The sequence below is a fragment of the Lissotriton vulgaris genome, chromosome 10, assembly GCF_964263255.1.
Source record: "Lissotriton vulgaris chromosome 10, aLisVul1.2, whole genome shotgun sequence".
In the NCBI taxonomy this organism is placed as follows: domain Eukaryota; kingdom Metazoa; phylum Chordata; class Amphibia; order Caudata; family Salamandridae; genus Lissotriton; species Lissotriton vulgaris.
The window spans coordinates 687,497,926-687,523,677 of record NC_141698.1 but is presented as its reverse complement, the minus strand read 5'-3'; the positions used below and the strand labels follow the sequence as shown (position 1 = coordinate 687,523,677).

General features: G+C 43.4%; 1 protein-coding gene across 4 annotated transcripts in view; it reads right to left on the bottom strand.

Annotated features, from left to right (window-relative positions):
- Nucleotides 1-25,752, bottom strand: part of PFKP (phosphofructokinase, platelet) — a 332,348-nt gene that overhangs the window by 185,102 nt on the left and 121,494 nt on the right. For all 4 annotated transcript variants that reach the window (XM_086941516.1, XM_086941517.1, XM_086941518.1 and 1 more), the window contains exon 9: nucleotides 6,950-7,042. In XM_086941516.1, the coding sequence (XP_086797642.1) occupies nucleotides 6,950-7,042 (93 nt within the window). The remainder of the gene's footprint in view (nucleotides 1-6,949; nucleotides 7,043-25,752) is intronic.

Here is a 25,752-nt window from a genome sequence, read left to right as displayed (position 1 = left end):
AGATTTCACTGTACCACGTTTACGAGGCTTTCTGGCGTCGGAAAGCCCACCCTGCCTACATTATACCTGATGCTGGTATAATGTGGCGCAGGGGTTTACAATGTGATGCATCTCTCTAGGTGAGTCACGTTGTAAATGTGCCCCAGCGTGGCGCATTGTTTACACCGCCACTGCATCACAAAAGTGACACAACATCCCCATAATGCCGCCAATCTGGCATCTTTTTTTTTTTTACTATTGTAAACTCTAAAATTAGCCATTCTTTTTTTTGTAAAATGCGTGTGACAAGTCGACTTGCAAAATATTTCGAAGTTGCATTTCATTGAGTTTTGTAAATTATTCGCAACTTTCTTGCAAGAGATGTAGTTGATATCTAGTTGAATATCCCCTGAAATGTAAAGAAAAAATACTAATACATGACAAGAAACTAAGTTGATGGCGTATATTACTCTCTCCGGCCTGAAGTTCGTACAAGAAACTGATGAGAGCCACCAGAGGGGAAAAAACCTATAATATTATCATCATTACATAAAAAAACGATGGCTTTATTACGGGTGACCCGCAGCAGTACCCCCTCAGGGTGCCATTCCAATTTGCCTGTTGTGCTCGGGACTGAAATGACTGGGTCTGTAAATACCAGACATGGTAATCTCCAACCAGTAGGCGCTGGACCCAGCTCTAGCCCAAGCATGGGCATGAACGTGCACAAACGGGGAAGTTTGGATGAAATTATGCATAATCCCATGATTTTCAGTGCAGGGATATACCTAAGAATCAGTGGGTGCAGGGATACCGGTTGGAATAGGTTATTCTGGCCCCCGCTGACCCTAACCCTGCATCTAAATCCTTGAATCTTATTATATTGTGGGTAGCGAGGGCCTTCTGTTTCACAGAGTATACCATCCTTAAACATATTGACCTCACATCTTCTGTACAAGGCTTCAATTGGCAGGAGCGTTTGTAAAAAGGAGTGCTGTATTGTTTTAGAGTGTCCATAAGTCTTTGCCCTGTATTTAAAAACTCTGTAAACTCACTACGAGCGAGAAGAGTAGCCAGTAAGTGGGTATTTTGTTGGGCCCATGGTAGCCTGTGTCCCACAAAGCACTGGAATAACCTTGCTGGGCAGGCTCATGTTTGGAAGCAAACTGCAATGTGTGTCTAGTCTAAACACACACAGAGCAGCTGTCAACAACCAAACACCACCCATGGAGTGTAGTCAACACAGGCTTAATGTTTCTGAAGCTGATCTGAGATTGTGCGGGTCACGGTGCTGCCCATGTTATTTACTCCACATGGAAGAGTGCAGTGCTTGTATTGATTGTCCACACTGCAAAGAAAAGCAAACTTTTTCAAGTAACATACTGTAGCGTGGTCTAATTATAACAGGACATATCCAAGAGACCAGCCAATGCCTTGAGAACGGTATTATTGTCTCTTTAAACGCATTCTGTTTTTCAAATACCATTTTTTGTTTCCCTCTTCTCCATAGTAAGTCTTGTGGCACCCCTGGAGGCACAATTGGGGAAACATAGCCTCCTCAAAAGAGGTTTAAGTGATTTTAGCTCTGGGAAAGAATTTCTTGAGGGAAGCTGCAACTTAAATATTAAAGTAGTTTTCTTTGGTATGTTTTTGAAACAAACAGAGAGTATTGACTGAAGATGTTATTTAGATTGATATTTATATGGAAGATCTCGGATTTTTTATGGTTTTTGTTTTTGTTTTTGGGAAGGTTGTGGCAAGTGCAACTGTGCTTTAATTTTTCCTCTATTGCTCTCGGTGGTACCTGTCTCGATTGCATGATCATGTCAGTGATGAATGTCCCTGAGGTCTTTGTATGAACTTTAGTGGGTTCTAGTTGGCGCCTTTGTTGGGCTGAACCAGAAACAGCTGGTGGATGCAGTTGCTGATAGACAGGGGGAACTTTGTTGGAAATATTTCTATATAACCTGAATGTAGCATCAGCCGCGGCCGGTGGTGGGAGTACCGGGCGGGCGGTGACGTGGGGAGGGGGAGGGGCAGAGTGGGTGGTAGTAATGTATGGATTACGGACTTTAACAGGCAAGTAAACATAAAAATAAATAAAACGAATTTCGTTACGCGCACTGCCTCGCCTTTTGTGATGCAGTGCAAGCAACGAAATTCGTTGTTAAAATTTTTATGTTTACTTACCTGTTAAAATCCGTAATCCATACATTACTACCCCCACCCTGCCCCTCCTCCTCCCAACGTCACCGCCCTGCTGGTACTCCCACTACCGGCCGCGGCTGTGTAACATAAAGTTTGTTAACCTCTTACTGAGATGTCATTCATCTTGCAACAATAGTACAAAAATGTGTCAAGAACAGGAGTTTTTAAAGCAACCACTGATGACCATGCAGAACCCCAAGTTCTGTTATGCTTTTGTAATCATTCAGAGGCTGAACAACAAAGGAACAAAGAAGCACTAGCTCAATAGGGGATCTATTTGCCTTGATTCTGTTTGATGGTGGACGGCTCACCTTAGTTGGCTTTGCTACCTGTTTTGAAGTCTCAGGGCCATCAAAGATTTCCTTCAACTCTGCTTCAGCTGCTGGATCTGCCAACTGTGAGTCCTACCCTGCCAAGAGGTGGCAATACAGTCCTGGGCCTTGAAAGTAAGTGGGGTTCTGCAGCTGTTTTTCTCCGAAAATCGGCACAGTGACGACTTTGTGCTGATCAGGACCAATGCAGTGCCCTTTGACACAGTGCCGCTTCAAGGACATCCCTGCATGGCTCAGCGAAAACGCAGGACCCTGACTGCGAGGCTTGACAATGGGACAGCGCCTGCATTGTAAAGGGTTTGGCGACGATGAAGAACTTGATCACGAGACTTGACGACAACGCATCTACCGAACTGTGTGGATCGGAACCAACGCATCGCATCTTCGATGTCGACGCTTGCTTCATCCAAGGTACTTTTCAGTCCTAGTTGCTTTTAAGCACTATCTTGCAGATTATTCTTTAACAATTCATATCTCAAGTTCTACTTATTAAATGTTTGTCGTTTTGGTCATGTTTTACTCATAAACATACTCTTTATTTTTCTAAACGGTGTGGAGTTTTTTTGTGGATTTTTCACTGTGTTACTGTAATTTAAGAGTTGCACAAATACTTTACGCATTAAACCTTACGTTAAGCCTAACTGCTCTGTGCCGAGCTACAAGATGGTGAGCACAGGTTAATTTAGGTTGTGTATTCTCTAACCCTGTAAAAGATGAGATTTGTGATTATAATGACAGACGCCAAATTACTCTGCTGAGTTTTACAATGGGCAGGGTGTTGGAAAGTGGATTATTAGTAGTAGTAAATATGCATCTAATAAGGTCACTAACACAGTCTAGGGCTCAGCACAGGTCTCAATAAATTATTCCCAGGCTCAACCCTTGGTTGCTTGGCAGCCAGTGGGCAGGCTTAACTTAGGAGACTGCTTTGTAAACCATTTAAAACACCAATTTCAGTAAATAATTAAGACACAACACACAATAAAAATCCAACACCAATTAATAGAAATAGGACACATGTTTAACTTTGATAAGACACCAAAATATAAAAAATCTAATATAGGGAGCTGGAAATACGATATTTTACTTTATAGCACTTAGAAACCTATAGCACCACATTGGGACATCAGGTCGTGCTTAACCGGGCCAAAGTCAAAGTTTCAGGCTGACCACGATAGAGCCCTGCTCGGATACCCCTCGCAGGAGGCCTAGGTCGAAATTTTAACTTCAGACTTAGAAACTTTTCTGGACCTTTTTCTGCCAGGGTCCCTCGCTGCTCTTCATCAATCCAGGCTTTGTGAGGGTATGCCAGGATGCTTTCCAGGGAGCTCCTGGTCAAACTCTGGAAGTCGGGACTCTGCAGATTTTCAGTGGGAGCAACCAGCAGGGCAGACCGGCTTGCTGTTGAAGGTCGCCGGCTAGGCTCCCGTGTTTGAGTTGGACCCTCTCTGGAGCTTTTTTCCAAAGTTGCTCCAAACTTCTGGAACTTCTTCCTGGAGTTCCTCTGGGGCTTCCAAAGTGTCCCAAACACAATCCAAGGGTCTGAAATCTCCAAGATGATCCTTGAAAGTTTGAGACTTTAGTTCCCGCAATCCACTTGGACAAAAACCTTACAAATCCATTGGACGCACTCCAGGCTGGGGTTCTTGGTGGTGATGGTCTGGGTGAGCTCTGTTAACCTGTAGCTTGCAGGAAGTCCACTCATTAATCCTCTTGAAGCAAGGTATGTCCAAATGGCTGTAGTCCCAGATAATGCAGCAGGTGCAGTCAGTCAGAATGCGGGGCCTGATGGTGCAAATCAAGTTTTCAGCTTGGAAAGCCTTCTCTTTCTCTTCGTTTAATATAGTAGATCTGAAATGCTCTGCACCTCTCACATATTTATTCAGTGTTTTCTGGGGTCAAGAAAGAGAGCACTCCTGCCCAATGAGGTGCAGGCAACACCCAAGAGCATGAGAACTTCCTCCAAAGTGTGGCATATTCATCTCCCAGAAAGGAATATCTTTATAAAATTCAGTAGGCCTGAACTTGCAGCAGAGGAGCAAGAAATAGTTAAACCAATCTCCCTTATAGCTCGTTTACATACCTCTCCTCCCCCTACCATATACATATTCCTTCCGTAAGCCTGCCATCTGGCTAGGTCAGGGGAGCTGGTGCATAGATGGCCCTGGTATTCCCTGCCTGTCCTATTCCCCTGTGAAGCTCCTTGGTTTATAACCCAGCCCCCCTCCTCTGTCATTCTTGTGTAGCAGAGCTCTCTAAGCGATAGCCTCTCCCTGGGTGAGCCACTTATCACTTCATCAAAGCAGCCAGGTTAATCCTTTGCACTCTGACCAATCAGGGGAGACCACACAAAGGCTGAATTGTGGCTTACGTACAAGAAAGTTGTATCGCTTATTCTCTGCATACTTTAGGATACATTTAACAATAGCATGTAATGTTATGTATGTAATGTAATGTAAAAGGCATTTCTAAAGCGCAACTGCTACTCCGAAGAGTGTACTGGCACTTTGCACTGTCAGTGGAGGAGCAGAGAGATCAGAGAGAAGCAGATCAGTCATTCAAGAAAGTCAGGTTTTCAGCTTCTTCCGGAACTGGGGGGTGGATGCGATGCGTCTTAATTCCAAAGGGAATTTATTCCAAAGAGAAGGTCCCAAGCAAGAAAAGGACCTGCCTCTCTTTCTGGACCTAGCATATTGTTGGATTTATCAATACCATTTGCCTAAGTCCTTGAATGATATTTATCATGAATTCCTTGTGATAGTTATTCATTAATAAACTATTGCCATGTTAACCTATTTGGCTGGGGATCTACAATGGGGAAAATGAAATGTACAATTTCACCAGCACCAGGGTCTTTAAAACATATTGTAAAAGGACCTTGTTTATAGCTTCATGCCTCCACCCCTGGGGCACATAGGGGAGACTATAGGGGTACTGAGGCTGCTAAAATAGTGTAGATCCTCACTCCACAGTGCTCCTACCACAAAAGTCGATTTTGGGAAGCACCTTCCTAAAGTGGGGGAAGTGACATGTACAATTTCTCTATCCCCAGGGCATATAAAACCTCTTTTATAAAGGCCCTACTTATAAGTACATAACCCCCCCCCCCCCCACACCCCTGAAACACATAAGGGAGACCCTAGGGGTACTTAATATACCAAAATAGTGTAGTTAATTACTTTTTAAGGGCCCCTACCACCAAAGTCGAGTTTGGGCACAATTTACATTTAAAAGCAGTACAGCAACACCAGGCTGCTTTTAAAATGACATCATGCTCTGAGAAGTGCACACATGCAAGTGCAAAAAGGGATGCTGGCCTCTAAACTGCCATGCCGTATTATATACTAGGGATTTAAAGGCAGTTTTAATCCTCCTGCCGTATTATGTACTAGGGACTTATAGGGTAGGTCATGCCAATTATAAGTTTACCGTAATATATAGTGTACCCCAATGTATGTTTGTGTTTTCACTGTGTTTTCACCATAGCACTGGCACTGTGCCTGGTCAGCAGAGCCCAGGGACAGTTAGTTACCACCAATACCAGTCAGAAAAAAATGGGGGTGCCCAGGTCACAGGATGACTTTGTAAGTCAGGGTCACTAGGATTATTCAGCAATGGAGTCCCACATTTTATGGTAGGCTGCTTTAAATTATGAAAAGGTGAATATGATGCATTATGCAGCACATTTTCTTGCAATATAATTTTGATTTATTTGAGCATTTGAGCTGCCACCATTTTTGTGAAAATCTGCAAATGATGCAGCAAATCATATGGCAAGTGCAGTAAATCCATCATTATTTGGTAAATGCCAGCTACAGAAGCACATAGGTCCAGCAGGGCTGACTAGAGTCCTTTCTATTCTTGTAAGGTAAATAAACGTTATGACTCTAGTCAGTCACGCTTATTAGCAGTACTGCGAAGAGAACAGCTTCCATAGACAGACAGAATACGTTTATAACATTGCAAAGGGTGTTTTTCTTCCAAAAGTCTACATTATAAGTTAAATAATTATTGTTCTCTTCAATTTAGAACAAATAATCAAACGGTATAGTTCAGTTTTTCACTTATTGAAAGACCATGTTTTTCAATGCACATAACCCCAAATTAAAAATGCAATAAAAACGCATAATGGGTAATGTGTAATTTAGTCCTACATTGCCTTCCTGGAGTTCGGGAGCCACAAACCACTTAGCCAATTTTATCTGTTATGTATCCTCTTCATATATGCAGCTCCTTTCTGACTTGAGCAATGTAAGCGCTATAGAGCACACTAAAGCTTGCTAGGTAACGTATTTAAGAACGAACCTAGAGTTTTCTAAATTACAAAGGACTTTTATGACATGTTTAAACTTCTGCCAACAAGGAGTGTGTTAATTGATTATTGTATGACAAGTGAAAAAGGAATATTTATTTCCCACAGATCTGCTTACCAAAATTCTATCAAACGCAGATGGAGTTCCACCTCTTTGAACATGTCCCAAAATGGTCACTCGTGTGTCAAATCCCAGACGCTGAACGACAAGCTGGAGAAGAGATAAAAGAGAATGAGGAACACACTCTCAAATTTTCAAATCCGTACAGAATTAACACAAAATACATGGTCACAAACCGGAACACTATAATGAAATCTTATCTACTTCTTGCAAAAGACCACCTTTGATCCAGTTTCTTGTCAACACATTCAAAACAAAGGGCCTTATTTAGATCCATCTCAGTGGATGGAATACTCCTTCACGGGTGTAACGGATATACGGTCCACCCTATTACGATCGCCATTGGCTATAATGGGATTGTAATATGGCGGACGGGATCGCCATCACCTTTGTGACGGAGTATTCCCTCCCCCAAGATCTTAATGATTCCCAAAATCTTTTTGAGATACTGTTTTAATTATTGAATGTGTTTTGAACTGGGTTGGCCGATGAGTTGATTTATTTTGATGGGACCAACTAAACACATACGAGCAGACTTACTAACTTTTCGCACACACAAAATAGCAATCAACGTTCCTGCTATGCATTGCTTGAAGGCGGGAAAACAGAGCAGATATGGTGCTGTTTTCTCTTCTTCCTCTGCTGGCACACTTTAGGCTGCCTATAGTGCAAGTGTGTGTGTGTTCTGTCAAGCATAGATTATGTACTGGAAGTGCAGCCTTCAAGTACAACAATTATGCTTTAATACTTTTCCCTCTTTAAATGTGTGCTTTATAATACAGCACATATGCATAGTTGAAAAAATGTGGAAAGTTTTAAAATGTGCTCCTCTCTGCCTGGCTCAAGGGGGTGTAAATATTTGGTGAAAATCATTGTATACAAATATTAATACAATGGAATTTACACAATAGTGCTACTTAGTGTTGCATAAGGCACCTTTGCAAAGCAAAGCATAACTTTGAGTTGGAATGTAAATCCCAAAACAAAAACTTGCACTGGCTTTGTGTCACTTTTGTGATGTTTTAGCAAATCTCTGCCTTAATTGTTAACAAAACAGTGGGATGAGGAGGAGGAGTGAATTTCATTGGTGTTCTTGTGCTCTCCTAATTATGGCCCAAAAAGGCAACAGAAACTTGAATAATATTTAAATGAATCTATGCAAATTATATTTTTTGCTCTTTGATCCATGCCCCCAATAGACGACCTTCTGTGTGCTCAGCGCCAAGATGCTCCCTCCGGAGCGAAAGTCTGCGCTTTACAAATGACAATAAATATCAAATATCAAATATTTTCAATAAAAATACTTTGAAATAAAAAAAAAAAGAAATGACAGCAATGCATCATACAGGCAAATAAGTCATTTCAAGTGTGAGGACTCTTACATAGAATAATAATATGAAAATGTGCCCAGATAAGTGGTTTTCTGCATATTAAAATCTATACACAACACTTAAAATATATTGACGGAGCAGAGGACAACCAGTTAAGGGGTTCATCCTGTAAGAGTGATCGTATCAATAAAAGTATGAGACTACAATAAAAGTCCACATATTTTAAATACCCACAACATTCACATCAAATAACAGTTCAAAGGAACTTTTATGATTTTCGTTTGATTCATTTGATTAAAATCATTGTAGTTGCTTATTTCTGATATAATGCATGCAATTGTAAGTATGCATTGTTGATAAACGAGTTGCTTGCTACTGAGAAACCTACTTGAAAATAGCCTGACTTTGCAATGCCCCTGCCCTAGGACAAGACAGGAACGGGAAAGAAGTAAAATGGGAGGGGGAATAGTGTGAGTGGTTGCTGTGTGCACTGTAACTATCCTTAACCTTCACAATATCCGGTCTATTAATATTACAAAGTGCTTCTGGCTCTCCCACCCAGTTCATAGAGACATTGTGGCTGAACACATTCTATTGACTGTTAATTTCACAGTGCTAGGTGATTTAAATCTCCATCAGGAAAACTTTAACTGTTAAGTATCCAAATTTTTTATAATGGACCTGGCAGTAGTCCAATTAGTAAAACGGGTCAAAGCCCCCATAAGCAAGGTCATCTACTAGACCCAATATTCTCTAATATACCTGAACTAACCACATGTGACCCAAATCTATGATCAGACCATAAACTAATACCCTTCCAAATTGTCTAATACAAGTATCAAAGCCACCGCACCTCACCAGTCCAGACTCAGACAGAACTGGTCTACGATAGACATAGGTGCACAGGAGAACATGCTCACCACGCTGCCCCTGAAATAGTGGGAGACATTGCCAGCAGATACAGCAGCTTTGAGGCTTGGATGCATAATGCCTTAATCAATCTGGCAGCCTAAAATAAGGGAGGGCACCATGGTTCTCACCTGAACTTTCAGAACTTAAAAAGATTTTTACAAAAATTAGAAAAGGCTTAGAGAAAAAGCTGGCAAAGAGAACTATTAGAAGGCAGTATAGAAAATACCATTACGCCATAGGGGGGGCAAGAGTCAAATACTTTGCTTCCAAGATTAACAATGCAGCAACTCCTCCATAGAATTGTTCAACCTGGTGAGCAGCCTGATAACACCCGCATATGGCAAATCTGGCCCTTTCTGTCAGAGTCACGGTGCAACATGCTTGCCAACTTCTTTTTGGAGAAGGTCAACAACAATCTCCCCACACTTTGAGGGTATGAAGAAGACCTTAAGTCCCCCCAAATGCAGCACGAAAAATTAAGCATGTTTTCAGAAATTACGTAGGAAAATACAGAGGAGATTCTTAAATCTTTCAAATCAGGCTATGCTTAGGAACCTGCCCCACCTGACCATAATGCTACAAGGTGGGAAAAACAATGATCACCATGCTGACAGACATGTTTAATCGCTCACTCAACTCAGGGAGGGTCCCATGGAAACGCGCCATTAAGCTGCTAGTAAAAAAGCCATCAGCCGATCCCAGCCACGGTCCATGCTGGTAAGAACGGTGGGGCAGGGTGGGAGGGTATTTCGACAGATGATGACGAGGGAAAATAAATAATTTATTTAATTTTCCCGTGTGGTAGTCTGTCAAATATCCCGCCAACCCGGGCCTTCCGCTTTTACCTGCACTGACCGCTCCTGGTCAATCCCATAAACTGTGAAAACTATCATCCGATCTCCGTCCTTCCGGGGCACAGTAAAATTCTGGAATAGTTTGTCATTGAGAATCTATTCTTACACCTGGAGACAAATTACATATTACATCCCTCTCAGACGGATTTCAGACCAGGTAGTAACACTGAAACTGCCCTGCTTGCAGCTACTGAGGAACTTAAGGCCATCCTGAATCAGGGTGATTCCATTGCCCTGATCTGGTTTTATCATAGCACAAACTTTGACACTGTCTCCCACCCAGTGCTAGTCAAAAGGCTAGAAGAAATATGCATAGCCGGAACGGCCCTAAAATGCTTTACCTCCTTCCTCCAAAACAGAACTTTCCAAGTATGTTGGGAAGTCACACTATTCGAAACTCACTCTTTAAAATGTGGGGTCCCTCAGGGCTCCTCACTGGGCCCCGCCTTGTTCAATCTGTATGTCCCCTCACTGGCAAGCTCATGGTTTCACCTCAATTTCCTATGCTGACGACACACATATTATTATCTCCCTCTCCCATCAAACTGATTGGATGCCCATCCATCTTAACAACTGCATCAAACAGGTTGTAGACTGGATGGCGGCAAGCTCTTCGAAATTAAATGGGGAGAAAACGGAGGAGATGGTTATGGAAAGCAACCCCGCCAAGTGGATGGAGTTGAATTGGCCTGGTTCTCTTGGCAGTCAACCCACCCCTAAACTGGAGGTCAAACGTTTTGGCTTCTGCCTTGACAATCAGCTTTCTATGGCAAATCAAGCAAAAATATTTGCGGCAACATGTTTTCGTATGCTAAGGACTTTGAGAAAGCTGTTGAGATGGCTACCTGAACCCTAGCGTAGTGTAGTGGTGCAAGGCGTAGTCATGTCACAACATGATTATGGGAACTTCCTGCACCTGGGGAGTCCTAAGTTGGTCATGAAAAGAGTCCAGGTTACTCAGAACGCCGCTGCACATATAATGTTTAAAATTCGCAGCCGCAGCCCTGGCAAGCCTGCACTGGGTCAGTGTTAAAACTGATCATTTTAAAGCACTTCGCCTGACTCACCAAATAATAATGGTATACTATATTTAGTGGTGCCAACTGGAGCCCCATCTGGACCTGGGGCCTTTCCCAGGGCACTTTTACTTAGGGTACAGTAACCTCTTCGATGTTTATTGGCTTCAAAGATGCAAACATTAATATATCAGATCGATCTCTAGGTAGAAGGATGGCAACATTCACTGGATTGAAAATCCCTCCAAAATTGTAAATTTCATTTATGGCTTTGAATAGTTGCTGATGGAAAATATGGAGTCCAGGAGGGGGGAAAGGCTTTTGCTTGTACATTAGGCATGCACAATTAAAATAGTAAATTCTATAGATTTCAGACAGAACCACACATGCCCTTGATAGACCATCTGTTATCCAGTTTTTATGTATAATGAACTAACATTGTACTACAAATTGAAGTGATGCAAAACACAATGAGTGAATCAGACCGGTAATGGTCAAACATCTACATGTTAGCTCATCCAGCGTTAATGGAGGCAAAGGAGACAGCCAGTGACGGGAAGGCTACTCGTGGGTTATGCCTCCCAATTGCACTGGGAAAGGTCACATGATTACCAAGGACAACACCACACCCCACGTGATGACTGCAGTCTCCTGTTGTTTACTCCTGATTGCCGGTCTCGGACCTGCACTGCCCGCGAGAAATACTGGCTTGCTCTTGTGGAACTCTGACACGCCTGGGGGGTGGCGGGAGCGGGAGGGCGGAGTAGGGGGGTAGGGGGTAGAGGGGTAAGGGATAGAGGGGCTTGGGGTGGGGAGTTGAGGAGGGGGGATGTTTGATTTTGTTAGGAGCTCAGAAGGCAGGGTACAGAAGAATCGGATGGTAAGAAACGCAGCCATGAGTACTGCCTGAGAAACAGTTATACGTGAGCCTTAATGCATCTATCGGCGACTAATGATCTCCTGTCTAATGCCGCTCGACCTCCGGGGTGTGAGCTGAATGGCCGTGTAAGACTAATTTTTTAGGAGCCTGTATTACGTGACTGAAGGATGCTGACCTAATTGGCAAATTGATTGTACGCTTTATATTGCTGCAATAAAAATATATTTACAAAAAAAAAAAGATTACCAAGGACAATATTCAAAGACTGAATGCACGCGTGCAAGTATACGTGAGGGAGAAAGAGAAATAGGTAGGGAGAGAAGGGGAAGGAGGGAGAGATAGGCTAGAAGGGAAGTGGGGAAAGACGAGAGTGTATACAGAATAATGACAGGTGTCAGTATATCTTTTTTTTTTGTATTGGTCTAACGGGTGCAGGGAGACATTACAGGAGGATTGGCATTTTTTATTTGAGGCTTGAGCAAGATATTAAGAGCTGAGGATGCATGACAGGAGACATTAAGTATATTTAGAGGTAGGGGACCTGAAAACTCAAGCCAGCCTAGAGCCTGAATCCTGGCTCTTGCTCAGCTCAAGGTCCCGCTGGATCTTAATTAGAACCCATAACGCTTTCATGTGGCTTCTTCTACTTTGTTGCACTACTCTCTTGCACAAAGAGGTAAAAACAAAGCATTAACATTTAGGTAAAAATGAGAGTTAAATAGATATCCGTTTAGTGCCTATTTTGTGAAACCACAAATTACGGATTAATCACAACTGCCCGCTTAGCCAAATTGTGTGGTTTTAGGCAACTTCAAATACAATCCAGAACACCAGCTGTACAAAACCCTATTGTATTTAATTTAATAGACTATAATGTTGTTCTATAAGAATCTGGGCAACAAAAGTTCGCATGATAGCTGTCCTGCCTGTGAGTTCACTAATGGCACTGTCACCAGGGTGTAGGCGGAATCAGGAATTGTTCAAACTTTAGGTTTAAAAACTACCACATAAAAACATACTGCTACGTGCAGTGTTAGCCTATCATGTGATATATCAATGTCAAAACTTACCCATGTTAGAGAAATTCACTTTTTTTAATTTGAAAAGACATTATCATATTTTAAGTGATGTTTGTGGTATGATTTTAATGTCAAACATTTTCAAGGCTCATCTCTGGGGTATAAGAGCCAAACCAGACCCTTGGTTCGGCTCTGGCTTGACTCACCCTGATAATTTGTTGGCTCCCCAACCCCTAGTACATTGTTTACAATTGGAAGGCTGAGGTGACATGGGGGGGAAGGGGGAAGCATGGAAGAAGACACATGCATTTCTGTTAATGTCATGGAGTTCTATGAGGGAGGTGAGGCTAGGTGGCATGAGACATCAGATAATGTTGTTTCTGTTTGTATTTCGGGCTTGAGGTGGAGAACCGGGGGGAAGGAGGGGTAAGAGAGAATGTCAGTAAACACAGAGGCATATTTACAATAAAGAGGTGAGCGGTGTTGTTAAGCCAAGAAGCTAATGACATGCTTCGTCACTTTAGAAATGCAGGACTGCACAATATTTACTAGAATATGGTGCAGCTCTACATTTCCCCCTGCGCTGGCGCTAAATTAAGCTGCCTAACGCCAACACAGTCACCCTTGCACCATAGTGCAAAGGTGCCTGTGTTGAGGAGAAGATTGTTTATGAGCAGGAAGGTCCCCCTTCCTGCACATAAACAATCTTTAAAGCTGTTTTGTAACTTGTATGTGTGGTGCTTAATGGAGCACACATTAAAGTTGCAAAACTGCATTTTTTAAATGATTATTTATTTTCAGGAAGGGGGACCTTCCTGCACATAATAAATCAAAGGATATTTTCTGTTTCTATGTGTGCTGCACAAAACAGCACGCATGCAAACAGCAAAAAAACGAGGAGAAATAAAGCATTTCTGCTCGTTCTGCCTGATAAAGACCAGGATTTCCCAGGTCTTAATTTTGTAGCTGCCTCCTATTTACGCTGCCCTAGTAAATACGGGGCAGCATCAAAATCTATGGATGGTGCGGTGGAACATCCATTGCCCTTCACTTTCACAATAAACACAGCGTGAAAGGGTGCCTTATTAACAAGGCTGCATTAAGCCACGTTAAGTGGCTTAACTCTGCCTTGTAAATAAGGTGAGGCCACTATTGCCATCACAACGTCACTGAAAGTGACTTTGTGGTGGTGATAGCGGCTTGTAAATATGCCCCATTGTGCTGTGATTCAAAATGCCCATAGGTTCAACTACAAATAGCTTAATTTATGAGTCCAATAGAGTCACAAAAAAGATTACAGATGATGAATATTACCACAAAATGGTGTAATATTACAGATGATTAAACCTCTTCCCACAGCAGGGAGTGGGAACTCAAGGGTGTTGGAGGCAGGTCTTTTAAGTACTGTCCTCTGGAAAGCAACCCTGCTCCCCATGTCGGAGCAGTGCAAGTTCCAGAGTCTTTTATTCCCCTTATAATTTGGAACATTCCTAATACTGAATAGCCATGCAGCTGAACACGTCCCATGCGTCCTTGACCCTTCCATGATATGAAGATCCCCCTGAGAATACAAAACGTGCCACTCTGTTACTCAAAGAGCTATTCTGGAAGTGAAGTTATTGCAGAAATTATTAATATATATATGCGTCTGCAAATGTTTGGTTCTTTGTGCAGTATCCCCTTGAGGATCAAGACTCATACGTTAGGACCCTGAGCAAGAGTTAGGAGTAAATGGGTGGCTTGAATCACCGTTTCATATTGGTATATTCGCACATATTGACTCATATTACGAATGAAACCCAATGAAATGGTGAATAACTCTGCCGACCCAGATTTCCCAGGCCACTTCCTTAGGGTTTAACGCTACTGTCTCTATGTTGTTGATGTGCGCAGAGCTGTTATAAAGCAGTGGTGGAAGAAGGGACTGGGCAGGGAGAGAGAGGGTTGGGGAGAAGAGTAAATGGCAGACAGGAGTATTAAATACTCCCTGATTGTATGAGAGTGGAGCGTTGGCCAGGAAACAGGTCACGGCTCCAATGCAGCTATTTCTCAAGGTGATTTTACCGCTCAGATTTTTGTCCAGCACAATTGGGTCAGATGTTTCTGCACCCTGTGTAAATCTAGGTGTGGCAACAACTTCCCACTCATGATTGAGAAGAGTGGCATTCTAACCAGGGATTCTACCTCATTCAACGCATAAAAGTACCAAAGAGATACTGCCTGGGATGTAAGCTCCTGCACTGAATTAAAGACAAACGACCACATGCATCAAGGTATTTAGGAATCGCAAACGGTGCGATTCGGTAAAATCGGCCGTTTGCGATTCCTAAATATCTTTTTAGTATGCATCAATCGGTTTTTGGCAAAATCGCTCTTTTTAGCGATTTCAAAAAATGCGATTGCTTCTAAGGAATCGCAAATTTGCGATTCCTTAAAAGCAATGCATGATTGTTTTTAAAATTGCGAATTCGCAATTAGGGGGGGCAAATTACCAAGAGGGTGAACCTCGTGCTAATTTGCGAAAAAGATTTAAAATGCTCAAATTAGCATTTTAAACACTGTCATGTTACAGACACACATGTCCTTAGGACATGTGTGTGTGAAAGATCCACTGTAAAATACATTTCAGGGGAGCAGGGGGGGGGATCCTTGGGACCCCCCCTGCACCCATGGAATGCATTAACATTTTGCGAATTCTGATTTGCGATTTCCCAATTTCCATTGATTCCTATGGGCCTTTTGGCCCATAGGAATCAATGGGAAATGTGAAATCGCAAATTAGAATTTGCATAATATTTGCGATTCGGTACAAATTGCGATTTTTACCGAAGCGCAAATATTATGCGAATAAATTGTTGCATCCTGTTTTGCGATTCCTTATTTGCGATTGCCTAATTTTCGCAAATAAGGAATTGCAAAACCTTACATTGATGCATGTGGGGGTAAGATTCTTGTAGACTGCTAACCTAGCTGTAGGTGGCATAGGCAGGTCAATAAGGTGGAAGGCCCAGCTCTTCCCATGCTGCTGCATTGCTCATGTCTTCTCCTTGCTTTTCCCTTATTCTCACTGCTTTCTCCCCCAATTTTTGCGTGCCTTCTCCTTGTTTCCCTCGCACCCAATTCTTGAGTGCCTCTCCTGGCTTTTCTCTAATTTTCAATGTTTTCCACTTGCTTTTTCCTCCGTTTTTTGTGTAGCCTCCCCAAGCAACTGTGGACCACCGCCTCACTTCCGGAATTCTGATGGGCCCTCAATACCTGGCTGTTTTCAATGAGCCTTTGGGACTTGCAAGCCTGGATAGCCTGTAAGGTGATTAGTCACACGTTACAAATCCTGATCAATTGAATATGGAAAAAATGCTGACATTTAAACTGCTTGGATATCAAATCTTTTAAAATTTTGGCAGGATGAGTAAGAGTGATAGTTCAATTTCCTGAGATTGCGTGGGGCAAAGTGGGGCTATTTTGCTTAGAATGTTTATACTTGCACAGCGTCAAGACTGCGTTGTGCTAATCCCCTGCTAACTTATGCAAATTGGGTCATCTTTGTGATGGGAAAATGCAAAAAACACAAGTTTTGGTGAAAAGGCAGCTCTACTAAATTAGCACAATCCGAGTTTTGCACCAAATTGCAATGTTTGATATATCTATGTGCAAGGTGTATTTTACCCCAAAGAAAACATCTTACTTGTATGACCCATGTGCTGTTTTCTACAAGTAAGGCTTTGTACTGCAGGGGATCGCTTAAGTACAAACCTGACACTAGGCACTGCTGATTCACCTTTGCGCCACAGTGCGAGGCTGAGCATCATGCAGAACAGCCATTTTAAGTTTGAGTATCACTGGTAACCTTATCATCAGGTGTCTCTTGGTATATCTTGTGCTGGTTTATATTTTGTTCTTCATACAACTCAGCACTGGAATTTTTCATGCAATGCTCCATTGCTAGAAGTTTAGTCAATTTGGGCCTGAGACTCATGAGTTCCAATATGTTGATATGTGATTTTGCTTTGGAATCTGACAAGATTTAATGACAAATCAAATGTTCAAGAGTGCTTTTCCCTCACATCTGGATGAATCTATGTGGTCAGAATGAAATGGTTAGGTGATCTAGGAAATGTAGCGCCCACTAGATATCGAATTTTTCAAGAAGGAGCACATCTTTGAACGGCTGCTTATGAAATAACTTTGCTTAAACATTTTTAATCTTGGCAAGACTGTAATGTGAAACTTAACAGAAAGATCCTTGGAATACATTTGAGAGAGTTGGCATAATATAAGGAACCTCTTCTGGATATCTTGAGGAAATTACCTCACAAGGGTAGTGTTAAAAAAGACCCTCGAAGATGGGGCCTTTTAATTTTTTCTGATAACCACAGAGATGCAAATAGGTCTTAAGCCACTAGAAGTTTCTTATATGTTTCTTATATGTGTTATACTAACATATGGTCTTATTAGTGAGACATGTCATCAAAGTTGGGAAGCAACTGTTTCCCCATTTCCAAAGAAAAAAACTGGACCACAACTGACCAAAGTGTCAAACTAAGCACTTATATAGTTCAACTCTTACCTTTTCTAAATATCTATGCAAATTCAATTGGGAATATTTGCTTCTTTTTTTACTACCCTTACGTTTACGAAGATTTTTCCATGTGGCCTCTTATATTTATTCTTTAAAGTTAGTCACTTCCTAACTTCCCATTTAATTTAGGAGTCTCTTTCTGTTCAATTAGCGATGATACCAAGCTGTATTTTCACTTTTGAAGCCAGCCACAGACACTTGACAAAAAATTATTAAGTAACAGGTGGCATCTAGATAGCTTTAGCTAAATCCCCCCCAAAATGTAGTTTCTGATCTAGTAATAGGAGGAGTCTCATCACTGGCATAGCTCATTTCATAGGAATGTACACCATGAAATCAAACCACATTCTCAACCTTCTCTCCAATGTAACTTACTGACAGCTTATGTAAGTAGCAATAACAGTCCTTGCTCTGCTAGATATCTGAACAGCACTTAGCTCATCCTGCTTTGGTCTGTGTTCAAGGGGGCCTGTTGTGTCCTGTAGAGATTGTCCTGTGTGGTATAATGGCAGTCCTTATTTCCCTGAGGGGAGACCTCATTGGCCACCACATTGCAAGCAAGCATTCCTGTCAGTATCGGACCGTTCGGGACGCTGTCCGCGCAATGCGTGGTGTTCCGAAGACTGCTACGCCAAAGACTACAATCCCCATGGTGCAATGGGTGTCGTAGCGCGAGACGTCAAGACGCAAACCCGGAAACAAAAGGAAAAAGTATCGGACACTCGGAGCCGATAATTCTGGGTTCTGCTGGCGTTTGTCTGGAGCTACGGTAATCGTTTGGAAGAAACTGTGAGTAAGCGTTCGCTAGGGTGTTTCCGGCTGGAGGCATTCTAGGCGGACAATTCAAAACGGCTGTTTTGATCCTCTTGGTGCTATTTCGGGAACGACGGACACGGCTGTGTACGTTGCGTCTCCCTTCAGTAAGACTGTTTACCGGAGTAGAGGAGTAGGAGTTATTCCTCTAAAAAACATTGTGGATAAACGTTTATTTCTTCAGAGGTGGTTGCGTTTGGAGAGATATCAGGAACACCTTCAGTATCAGGAGAGTGCCGACTTGAGCTGAGTTCTGTTTCATGTCCTTGCGTGGCACTATAACCTGTTACTAGCACTGACATTGTGCCGTTATTTTGCGTATACTGATCAACACATTCAGTCCTGGATAAGACAAGGTGCATTTAACCTTGAACTTCATTACTTGTTTCTTTGTTTTGCGACAACTTGTTTGTGTTTTCTTTTGAACTGCAGGAGAGGATTACAAAGGGGTTCCTAGTAAGAAAGAGTGGAACAAGAGTCATATGATCAAGCATTTGGTATGTTTGGTGAAAGGAACTATTTAGAGTATGTGATATGATTGCGATATGTACATATACATGTATGTTTCTTCCTTCATTAGATTACAACCACTGCTAGGATCCTTCATCTCTCTTCTGCATATAAAGCCTTAGAATTTTCCTTTACAGGTAGGCTAACTGTTAGGAGGGGGGGAATAGAAGACTTTTCTCTCATAGAAAGCTCTGTTTGTAGTGGAAAAGTTAGGGAGGGGAGTGAAACTAAAATCCCTTGTTCTTTGTCATTTCAGATCTCCCTCCCCGCTGTCCCCTTCCTTTCCCGCGGTTTCGGAACCCTCCTGTTGGTCTGTGATCAGTATTGGGTCACGGGTGGGTTGCGTGATCGCGTGTTTGGGACTTTCAACACAGCCCCGAGGAGAGGTGTGCCGGACCTTGACAGAATTATCGGCCCAAGGAAACGGACCTCCTCTTGGCTGTGTTGAAAGAAAATGGCCACTATGGATGATGTTTTGGCTGCCCTTGCATTAGTCCAAACGGAACTGGCTGCCTCCAATCGAGAGGTCGCTGCTTCCCGTGCTGAGAATGTCCAGATCAAAGCCCGATTAGATAGTTTACAGGCTAACCCATTCAGTGCAGGGGCTAGTTCTTCTAGTCCTTCGTCCGTAGTAGTAGAAATCCCCACTCAGATTCCGTTAGCTCCCCCCGAGAGGTTTTTTGGGGATAATAAAAAGGTCCAGGTGTTTATGACCCAAGTGCGCCTACACTTTATGTGCAAACCGAAGATGTTTACCACCAATCAAGCTAGAGTAGCCTTTTTAATTTCCTACTTGGGTGGGGAAGCAGCTCAGTGGGCAGTCCCCATAGTCAGAAGGGATGATCCCCTCTTACACGATTGGGAGGAATTCAGACAGGAGTTCGAGAAAACCTTTGACCGCAGGGCAGAAACATTTTCCGCAGATCGTGAACTATTGGCATTGAAGCAAGGCACATCTGATCTTGTCACGTATCTGAACAACTTCCGTCGCCTGGTGGCAGAAACCGATTGGCCCGAGGCTAAACAATCCGCTCTCTTTTATCAAGGGTTGAACGACGAAATGAAGGATGTACTGGCACACATTGACCCCCAACCCCGTACATGCACGGCTCTCATTGAACTCGCACTTCGCTTGGATCACCGTATCCGAGAACGCAAAGGGGAACTACGGAAGAAAGAGCCGGTGGTGATGGCACCTGAGCGAGGAGGGGGGAGCAGTGAAAAATCCCCGTCCTCTCAAGAGGCAATGGAAATAGGAGCGGTTAGAGCGGTTTGTCCTTCGGTGAAAAAGAATATCGTAGGAAGAATGGTTTGTGCTTATATTGTGGAAAAAAGGGGCACTACCTAAGGGAATGTCCAGTGAAGCCAAAAACCGGAAGGTTTAAGTCAAACCAGACCGCAGCGAGTACAGTGGAGGAGAAATCGGGAAACTCCAAAGCTTGAGGATACATGAAGGGGAATCCTCAAGCCGAATCCTCATCCCTTCCATCACGGCCTGTTGTGAACAAGACGAAAACCATGTATATCTATCCATGCACCTGGTGATGGATAAAGGAGAACAAGAAGTAAAAGCGATGGTGGATTCCGGTGCTACGGGGTGTTTTATGGATTATGCGGAAGCAGATAGGCTGGGCATCCCGCTCATCGAGAAGAAACATCCTGAACCAGTATATGCTGTGGATGGAAGTGAGTTAATTGCTGGACCCATAAAATTTCACACTCCGGAATATCGGTGTATAAGCAATGATTCACATCAGGAAGACATCTCCTTTAATATCATCCAGGCACCACAGTATGGGATAATACTGGGCCTTCCCTGGCTTCAAACACATGAGCCCTCCATTCATTGGACCTCAAAATCCATTGACTTCAACTCTGAGTATTGTAAGGAGCACTGCTTAATCTCCACGGCTAGTCCTTCTCAGACCTTGGCAAGAGGTTTTAACATCGCCACCGCCGCTGAGAAAGAGGTGCAGCTTCCGTCATGTTATGCTGAATACGCTGAGGTATTCAGTGAAGAACAAGCAGAGACCCTACCCCCTCACAGAACCTTTGATTGCCGCATTGACCTTGTCCCTGGAGCGGTGATTCCTAACGGCAGGCTCTACGCTCTTACCATTCCTGAAAATGAATACTTGAGGAAGTACCTTGACAAATACCTGGCTTTGGGGTATATATGCCCCTCTCGATCACCGGCATCTTCGCCTTTATTCTTTGTCCCTAAAGCCAACGGGGACAAGAGGTGTTGCATTGACTATCGCGCATTAAACACCGTCACGGTAAAGAACCAGTACCCTCTACCATTAATTCCTGTCCTACTTGAACAGGTCCGAACAGCCAATATCTATACCAAGCTAGATCTACGAGGAGCCTACCATCTGGTCCGTATAAAGAAAGGCGACGAATGGAAGACAGCATTTAAGACGCGGTATGGGCTGTTTGAGTATCTCGTGATGCCTTTCGGCTTGTGTAACGCCCCTGCCGCGTTTCAATACTTTCTAAACGAAGTCTTGAGAGAATACCTGGATCTCTTCGTGGTCGTCTATATTGACGATATTCTCGTCTATTCCACCAGGACGAGTGAACACCAATCCCACGTGAAACAGGTACTGGGTGCCCTAATGAAACACCATCTCTATTGCAAGATTACAAAATGTGAATTTCACGTCACTACCGTCGAGTTTCTGGGAGTGATGCTTACGCCTTCCGGACAGGTCATGGCGGAAAGGAAGGTTCAAGCGATCAAAGAATGGCCATGCCCGCGGAATGTAAAGGACATTCAATGTCTATTGGGGTTTGCGAACTTCTATCGGAGGTTTATCTGTGGATTTTCTGCATTAGTATCCCCATTGACTCGTTTAACCAGGAAGACAGTATCATTTCTGTGGGATGCAGAAGCACAACAAGCGTTTGAAGGGTTGAAAGAGGCCTTTATCAAAGCTCCTGTTCTACGACATGCCAATCCCTCCTTGCCTTTTATCGTGGAAGCGGATGCATCCGAGGTCGCTTTGGGAGCGGTTCTGTCGCAAAGACAGGAAGATTCAGGCATGTTACACCCCATTGCCTATATGTCAAGGAAACTCAACCCTGCAGAAATCAACTATACTATAGCCGAAAAGGAGCTACTGGCAATAAAGGACGCATTTGTGGAATGGAGACATTGGTTACTAGGGGCAGTTCATCAGGTGACTGTCTACACAGATCATCGCAACCTGCAATTCATGAGGTCAGCTCATCACTTGACTCCCCGACAGTTGCGCTGGATGCTCTTTTTTGAAGAATATCGTTTCGTTGTCACCTTCAGACCCGGAAGCATGAATAAAAAGGCAGATGCTCTAACCAGGCAAGAACATCCGGCCTTACACTCGCAGGCTCAGAAAAGATCCATTCTTGATCCATCCAATGTGTTGTGTGTGACTCAGTCCAGTGATTTTGTGCAGTCTGTCCGTTCAGGGATCCAATCATGTTCATGGAGGACCTGGCTTAGACATCACCCCGAATGGAGGCTAAAACAAGGTGTGGCGATGAAAGGGAAACAGGTGCTGGTGCCCACAAAGACATTACGACTCCAGGTGTTTAAATGGTGCCATGACATTCCAAGTGCAGGACACATGGGTTATATAAAGACCTTGGAGAAAGCGTTGAGACAATTCTGGTGGCCCTCCATTCGGATGGACTTGAAACAATGGAGTGGGCAATGTGTGATTTGTGCCCGAATGAAATCGGATCGACAAAAACCTCAAGGTCTCTTAATGCCTTTGCCAACCCCTGACACGCCCTGGGAAAGCATTTCTGTGGATTTCATCGTAGGGTTGCCGAAAGATCAGGGAAAGACAGCCATCATTGTTGTGATAGACTTCCTCACCAAGATGGGCCATTTCATCGCCTGCGATAAAGTACCTACTGCAGGTCAACTAGCTCATCTCCTGTTAACCCACATAGTTAGGTTGCATGGCCTTCCTACAGTCATAGTGTCCGACAGGGGGGCCCAATTCACAGCGGGGTTTTGGAAAGTGTGGTGTGCGGAGTTGAGGATTTCCTCCTCTTTATCTACCAGTTTCCATCCACAGTCAGATGGCCAAACGGAGAGACTGAACCAGTCCCTTAAGCAGTATCTTCGTTGTTATGTTCTTGCAGACTCAGACTCTTGGGTGGATTGGTTGTGGGTGGCGGAAATGGCCTATAACAGCTCCTTGCACTCCTCAACAGGTCATTCCCCTTTCTTCAGCAATTATGGGCACCATCCTAGGGTTACTCCTTTAATCCTCCCTAAAACCACCATTCGTCTTCCAGAGGTTAAGGCTCGATTGTTGCGCATTCGCCGTGTTCTTTTGGCGACGCGTAAACATCTGATCCAGGCCAAGGGGAGGTACAAAGCTCAGGCTGATAAACACCGTAGGCCGAGCCCTGTTTACAAGTGTGGGGACCGGGTGTGGTTGTCCACTAGGCACATCAAGTTTCGCAGGTTTAGCGTATTTAACCCTAAGTACATTGGGCCATATAGGGTGGTGAGAATGGTGAATCCGGTGGCGGTGAGATTGCGATTGCCTGCCCATTTGCGCATTCACCCTGTGTTTCATGTGTCCCTGTTGAAGCCTTCTCGCAGTCCTGTGCATCGCCCCCCTGTGCCTGTGTGGGTGCAGAATGACTCTGAGTATGAGGTATCACGTGTGTTGGACTCCAGGTGGGTGCGGGGGAGGCTTCAGTACTTGTTGTCCTGGAAGGGCTATGGGCCTGAGGAGAATTCCTGGGAGCCTGCCAGGGCAGTTCATGCCCCGAGGTTGGTGTCTTCGTTTCATCGCAGTCACCCGGATAAGCCTGCTCCGGGCCAGCGTCCCTTGTAAAAGGGGGATGTACTGTCAGTATCGGACCGTTCGGGACGCTGTCCGCGCAATGCGTGGTGTTCCGAAGACTGCTACGCCAAAGACTACAATCCCCATGGTGCAATGGGTGTCGTAGCGCGAGACGTCAAGACGCAAACCCGGAAACAAAAGGAAAAAGTATCGGACACTCGGAGCCGATAATTCTGGGTTCTGCTGGCGTTTGTCTGGAGCTACGGTAATCGTTTGGAAGAAACTGTGAGTAAGCGTTCGCTAGGGTGTTTCCGGCTGGAGGCATTCTAGGCGGACAATTCAAAACGGCTGTTTTGATCCTCTTGGTGCTATTTCGGGAACGACGGACACGGCTGTGTACGTTGCGTCTCCCTTCAGTAAGACTGTTTACCGGAGTAGAGGAGTAGGAGTTATTCCTCTAAAAAACATTGTGGATAAACGTTTATTTCTTCAGAGGTGGTTGCGTTTGGAGAGATATCAGGAACACCTTCAGTATCAGGAGAGTGCCGACTTGAGCTGAGTTCTGTTTCATGTCCTTGCGTGGCACTATAACCTGTTACTAGCACTGACATTGTGCCGTTATTTTGCGTATACTGATCAACACATTCAGTCCTGGATAAGACAAGGTGCATTTAACCTTGAACTTCATTACTTGTTTCTTTGTTTTGCGACAACTTGTTTGTGTTTTCTTTTGAACTGCAGGAGAGGATTACAAAGGGGTTCCTAGTAAGAAAGAGTGGAACAAGAGTCATATGATCAAGCATTTGGTATGTTTGGTGAAAGGAACTATTTAGAGTATGTGATATGATTGCGATATGTACATATACATGTATGTTTCTTTCTTCATTAGATTACAACCACTGCTAGGATCCTTCATCTCTCTTCTGCATATAAAGCCTTAGAATTTTCCTTTACAGGTAGGCTAACTGTTAGGAGGGGGGGAATAGAAGACTTTTCTCTCATAGAAAGCTCTGTTTGTAGTGGAAAAGTTAGGGAGGGGAGTGAAACTAAAATCCCTTGTTCTTTGTCATTTCAGATCTCCCTCCCCGCTGTCCCCTTCCTTTCCCGCGGTTTCGGAACCCTCCTGTTGGTCTGTGATCAGTATTGGGTCACGGGTGGGTTGCGTGATCGCGTGTTTGGGACTTTCAACACAGCCCCGAGGAGAGGTGTGCCGGACCTTGACAATTCCTTTGACAAACCTAAAGTACTGCAGTACAAAACCCAAATTAAGTCTCCATTGGGTGTGTTTCATCTACTGCCCCTCCTGTAATTACTTTCTGCTGGTACAACACGTCAGTCCACTCCACTTCAGCAAGATATTATTTATAAAATGAGACTCTTGTGTTCAAGATTAGCTTCAATTTATATTGAATCTTCTGTATTAGGAAGTCACAAGCCCACAAGACTTTCAAAAGGTGACTCTTCTCCAATGATCTTCCGTAGACAGGGTCTTTGGTAAGTGAAGGTACAGAACATCAAGTAGGGAATATCAAGTTACATGAATATTATAGACAAGGTACCAAAGATCATGAAAGAAGGTGTTGGTGTACATATATGTGGAGTTAAGTAGAAGAAATCTATACTAATCAATATACATTTACCTCCTTAATTTTAGGACCTCTATATTTTGGCTACAATGTTCTAGTAACTCAATATTCTATTCTGCATTTTCTACAACCTCTTTGATGCCCTTTTCCTGTAGCCTTGTTTGACAGATCATATGCTAATGCAAACACATCATGTTTCTGGATAGCAGTGTGCTATACAAATAGTTTTCATTCATTCCTTTTCAAGATATAAAGTCTTTGTGTTCCTGGGAAAGGGGAAACTCATTTGATTGCCAGTTAGGTATCCCAGTACTAAATGTTGTGTAGTAAATGTGGCAAAAAAGAAGATCCCACAAAATGAGCAAAGGACACCAGAAGGAGGAAACTCAGATGAAATGTTGTATGGACGTTTTCCTTCTTCCATTTCCCATTTCCATTAGTGGATATTACGTTGAGTGTGATCAGGGGTAAACTTGATTATTTGTCACTACTGACGCGTAATTCAGT